The sequence below is a fragment of the Gigantopelta aegis genome, unplaced genomic scaffold (genome assembly GCF_016097555.1).
Source record: "Gigantopelta aegis isolate Gae_Host unplaced genomic scaffold, Gae_host_genome ctg2733_pilon_pilon, whole genome shotgun sequence".
Taxonomy (NCBI): Eukaryota; Metazoa; Mollusca; class Gastropoda; order Neomphalida; family Peltospiridae; genus Gigantopelta; species Gigantopelta aegis.
The window spans coordinates 3,442-9,191 of NW_024533015.1; the positions used below are offsets into that span (position 1 = coordinate 3,442).

Here is a 5,750-nt window from a genome sequence, read left to right on the forward strand (position 1 = left end):
TTCCTAGGACTTGTCTATCATTCTCTTCTGAAGATACAATACATTTATTGTGGGCTGTGAAAATGGCTCACTTGTCAATGTTCACTTGATGCAATCAAACATTCTCAATCTGATCTATCGCTAATCACTTGTAAGGAAGTTATTATTATGGACCTATAATTACTGTGTTATTCTAGTGATGACTGACTTTAACCTACACTTATCCGATATGCCTTTAAGCCCCATTATGGTCCTGTGTATCTCTCTGCTCCGTGTTGTGCTCCATTCCATCGGAATCTCTTTCTTTCTTGTGGTCCCTTGATACTACAGCAAGACTATACACACTGCTAGAGGTGTGGATGGAGTTAAAAGTAGTTGAATTGTGATACCATCATTTTGTTTGTTTTAGTCAGCTCCCTTATTGCTACTTGAGCCAGGAAAGGGTTACTTATTTGCAGCCAGTTGGTCTCCCACACGTCCTTTAGTGGTAGCTTTAACAGCAATAGGACAGTTACTCTTTTCTATCCACCTTCTTAAGGTAACAATACACCTTTCAATACAATGCACTATATTTGTTGCCAGCCCACACCAACACCACACCACATTAGTCACATTTCTCCCAACAGGCACTCTACAACCGTTTTGACAGAAAACCAGTTTAGACCCAATGCATTGCATACAAACCCATCGGTAAGTAATCAAAAAATGATTTTTATAAAAACCCAACAATTAATATTCCTTGTCACTTTAGTCCAAGACTACTGGCTACTGGTGATGGTACTGGTGTTATCAAGGTATTTCTTTAAGTAGTGAACTCACTCAACAAACCAATGGGGAAATAGATTATCTAGCTAGTTTTGGTCTCTGATGCAATGAGCCATTGTTGTTTGAAAAATTGCAAAATGACTTTTGGGGTATATATAGAATTGATTATAATAAATTAAAATATAAAAATATTAACAAAATTATATACTTATTTGCTTTTCAAGTTTTGATTTAAGCTTGGTTTGTGGTCATTGATATACATTCCTTTACTAGACTCCCGAACCTCTTCAGCACATCCCCAGCTCAAAGTGACACCATACGAACCGTGTCCATAGCAATGGATAACAACTGGTGATCCTTCCTCTCCTCTATTTTCCTTTTCAAGTCGAACTCCACTTCTCTCATTGGACGAACACCTACCCAAGTATCTTTGATTTCTGCAGTTTTCAAACTTGGACATACTCGTTGGCAACGATCCAAGATTCCTTGTACCTTTACAGGATCAATTATTCTATTTCCTTATAAAATTCACACGTTCCTCCTAAAATAAACTTCCTCATTGCGAGGAAAGATATAAAACTCTACGTGGCTCATGTCCAAGAACATCTACAAATTGTTTTGACCCAAGGTGCTTCACAGAGACAATATAAGGCCCTTGCATGGATACATTTTTTGATCGTTGACAAAGCTCTCGAGCTCCAGACCAGTACAATTTATAACTACTCATATAAGCAAGCTCTGATAAACTGGTGATCTTTTGTTTTTCACTAACTCCACCTAACTGAGTGAATTTCTCCAGTAACCATGGCAAATAAGTAGGACAACTAAGAATATATGTGATAAATGAGACCACTCCCCTATCTTCATAGTCAGATATCATAATTTCTGATTGCTCAGCATGACGAAATCCAATCGCAAAATCCTTCCACCAAAGATTGGATCTCTTCAGGCTTCACTTTTGAAGTGTTTTATGGTATAGCCTTGTAATAGGGTCAGTCCTATTTTACCTCCATTAGTAGTATTATAGAGACTACCTAGTCTTTTCAGCGTCCCTCTTACCCATCTTGATAGCCGTCCTGTGTTCCTGGTAGGGTATATTCAGGATCAGGTGGCATAATTAGTCCTCCAGATCTATCACTGGCAACAGTGTTAGGAGAGAATTTATCAGCTATTATCGTCACGTGAAGATGATCAGAGAACGTCTCCAGGAGATGTGTAGCTACTGACAGTCCTATTACTCCAGCACCTATTACAGCAACATGTAGTTTTTTGGGACAGCCATGTCAATCAATACTGGTCCACGCATGCGCAAACTATAATTATAATAATTGTACCGGGAATCTTTAAACTTTGAACTTTGAACGTGTATCCGTGGAATAAAATTATAGCCATACATAATATTACAGCTTCCTTGTATCACAACACAGCTAGCAATTGCTATGTTAGTGATGTCCTCCAGTGTCTGATGAACTACTCTATTTTTTAGAATTCCTGTAATCAACCAGCAAACATGTATGTTGTGGAATGTACAAAGTCAGGTATAATATTTTAAAGTTAAAAAGAATTCAAATTAATGCAAACTTATGCTGTCACAAGGAGTATGTTTACTGAAGGTATTACTAAACTTATACAGGATGTACAGATATAGCAGTGGTACAACAACACTTTTCGTCAGAATCTCTTGTTCAAACTCTATCAAGTAAAAGAGAAAAATACAACAAATATCAGAGCTTATTATTGAAAACAGATATGCGTGAATCATTTGTTCCTGATAGATACCAAGATGATCATGATTATTATGTTCAACTAGTCAATAATTTAACTGAATTATTTGATGCAAGGTAAGGCTTTGTATCACATTTTAAAATGTTTATTATTGACTACAGGACAAAACAACTAGTAGAACAAAATTTTTTCTAATGACTGGATGGAAACAGGTTACAATTCAGTAATATTTTTATCAGCTATCTGACTCTTTTTATCACAGTGACATGTAACAAATGCAATTACAGCAACAGTAAGACACAGACTAGTAGTATGTGCTTGTATTGAAAATACATGTTGTAGTGATACTCAATTTAACAGGGGGTAACAAGAAAATCTACATTCAGGTTGCACACAACACACAAGGTTTTTTTTATAAATTTAGATTTATTTTGTGCATTGTAGACAGAGTCAGACAAATAGTGTTGATAGTCTTGGTGTACCTTACATGTAATACTCCTGAAACTAAATGCAATACTTGATAACTACATTTGACAATTCTGTAATACTGAGTGTGACACTAAATAGTATAGTTGTCTACTTGTATCAAAATATTTGTTTTATTGTGTTCATTTCATATTATTATGTAAAGTATCATTGTCTCTTTTTTATGTTTTACTTTGTTATTTACAAAAATAAAAATCCTTACCTAAAACACTATCAATCCACAACGTGTAACTTCTGCTTATATAAGAGAATGCAATAAAACTTAAAAGAAGGGGTTAAAAATTTGGATAACATCTGGCTGGTTTTGTGGCCATTTTGTAGTTCAGACTTAGGAATTCAATTAATATAACCTCCATTTAGTTAATTAAATAATAACATAATAACTAAACAAAATTACTAAACCAGTCCTTTATCTTTGATACATTCCTTACTAAACTACCGACTTCCTCAGCACATCCCCAGCTCAAAGTGATACCGTCCCCACCATGTCCATAGCAATGGATAACAACTGGTGATTCTTTCTCTCCACTATTTTCCTTCTCAAGTCGAACTCCACCTTCTCTCATTGGGCGAATACCTACCCAAGTATCTTTAATTTCAGCATTAACCAAACCTGGTATAGTTTTCTGACATCTGTCTAAAATCCCTTGTATCTGATCTTGATCAACTTGAGACAAATCTTCATTGTGCATTTCATGTGTCCTCCTAGAAGAACTTCATCAGTTCGAGGGAAGATATAAGCCACTTGATCATGATCCGATTCATGTCTTATGTGCCACTGTTTGAGCCAAGGTGCTTTCACAGAGACAATATGACATCTCGTTGGGTACATTTTTTGATCGTTGACAAGCTCTCGAGCTCCAAGACCAGTACAATTTATAATTACATCATATGAAGCAAGCTCTGATAGATTATTAATCTTTCGTTGCTCACTAACTCCACCTAACTGAAGTGAATTTGTCCAGTAACCATGGCAAATAAGTGGGACATGATATAATGAAGGTTGTAAATGCTAAGAGGGTTCTTCCTTGACATTGACAGAGTTTGAGCTCTGATTCAACGGCAATTCGATACCCAATCACAAAATCAGACCACGGTGGTTTCATACCAGGAGTTACTGGATGTTTCGAAGCCAGATAACCATCTACAGCAGACAATCCTATTTTGCTGCATTCAGCAGAATTGTATAGTTTGTGCATCCTATCAAATGTTCCTTTAGTCCATCTTGCCTCTCTCTCGGGATTTCCTGGACACTTGCTACCTTGAGATGGTGGGAAGAACCATCCTCCAGATCTGTCACTGGCAACAGTGTTAGGGGAGAACTTATCAGCTATTATTATCACCTGTAAATGATCAGAAAATTCCTCCAGAAGATGTGTAGCTACTGACAGTCCTATTACTCCAGCACCAACTACAACAACATGTAGTTTTGCCATTTCAGTCCTTGTATCAATTAATCATGTGAGCAACAGCTGTTTCAGTTTATATAAATGTATTGAAAATCCATACAAGTTAGCATAAAATTAATAACTTTTAATAACTAAACTATTTATATTATAATTCAGTGGTTCAGTATTACATATGCAGTTTAAATCTTTACAAACATGGGTCCAGCAATATCTTTTGCAACAGTTTCTCCACACAGAACTTGGACAATGCAAAGAGCGAACTCAAATGTAGTACCTGGGGCTCTACTAGTTATTATAGTGCCATCACGACAAACACGAGCTTCACTGTAACAGTAATCTCCGCTCTTCTGCAAATCCTGTACAGTGGGTGCATTATAAGCAAACAGCATCACAAACTACTTACCTCTTTCACTACTGGATGAGAGGTAATCGTCTTGCCCTTGCTATCCCATGAGATAACAATGCAGATGGTGCCGCACACACAGCGCCAATACATCGACCTTCCTTTTCCTGTAACGTTAAAAGATCTTTGACCTTGTTTGATTCTGCAAGACACTTTGCTCCTCCAAGACCACCAGGTAAGACAATCACATCAAATGGACCTTGTTTCATAGCTTCTTCTAATGAGGTGTCAGGGATAACCTTTACTTACGACTGCATTCGACAGGATCTGCTGATTCTAAGCCAGCCAAAGTGACCTCTATTTTTGCTCTACGCATTACATCGACACTGATGACTGTCTCCATCTCTTCTGCACCTGGAGAGAGTATGACAAGAGCTTTTTTTGTAGAAACCATTTTTAAAAGCACGCGAAGTAGGGGCGTGGTAGCTGAATATTTTTGTTAGGGGTGTGATCGATATCATTAGGAACTAGTAAGTAAGGGTCGCAGGATCACGATGTCTCTGTCTCTATCAACTGTCTTCTTGTTGGTTTTCTTATGGGGAGGGAAACTAGTGAGAGCAGCAGATGATGATCACACTCCTATGCAGATCTAACTGGATGTAGAGGATCTGATGAGGCTATTGTTGCTGCTATCAATGCATCTTCTAACTACAATCTTACCAGGATTGTAGTTAATTGTCTAGGATATATGGATTCTAATAGCACAATATCATTAGTGTTGTATCATATCAACATACTGATGGTAGTGAGGGTCGATATGTTGTTGAATGTGTAGATGGTCTGCTGGTGTTAAAAGGCTCGACAGAGAGCTTCCTTTCAGATACATATAATTGCCATCAATGCATCGATGCTACTCAACCATGTGTTTTCAGGAACAAGTAAGACACTTAAGTAGTAATGTATGCAGTATTGTTGCTCTAATTGTAGAAATAAGCTCTGTTTGAGATCAACTCTCAAACAATGTGTGAAACTATTGACTTGCT

The 5,750-nt window shown here is 37.1% G+C and overlaps 2 protein-coding genes across 2 annotated transcripts; both read right to left on the reverse strand.

The window, feature by feature from the left end:
• Window positions 1-1,803: 1,803 nt before the first annotated feature.
• Window positions 1,804-4,391, reverse strand: LOC121391610 (D-aspartate oxidase-like; the record flags this gene model as incomplete). The annotated part of the gene is given in 5 exon segments (XM_041523178.1): window positions 1,804-1,990; window positions 2,365-2,436; window positions 3,395-3,655; window positions 3,658-3,904; window positions 3,906-4,391. Coding segments are annotated over 5 exon segments (1,253 nt in total), but the record flags the coding sequence as incomplete, so codon positions are not given.
• Window positions 4,392-4,543: 152 nt separating this feature from the next.
• LOC121391611 (protein/nucleic acid deglycase DJ-1-like) lies at window positions 4,544-5,161 on the reverse strand. Its single transcript, XM_041523179.1, is given in 4 exon segments — window positions 4,544-4,720; window positions 4,768-4,808; window positions 4,811-5,014; window positions 5,017-5,161. Coding segments are annotated over 4 exon segments (567 nt in total).
• Window positions 5,162-5,750: the final 589 nt, after the last annotated feature.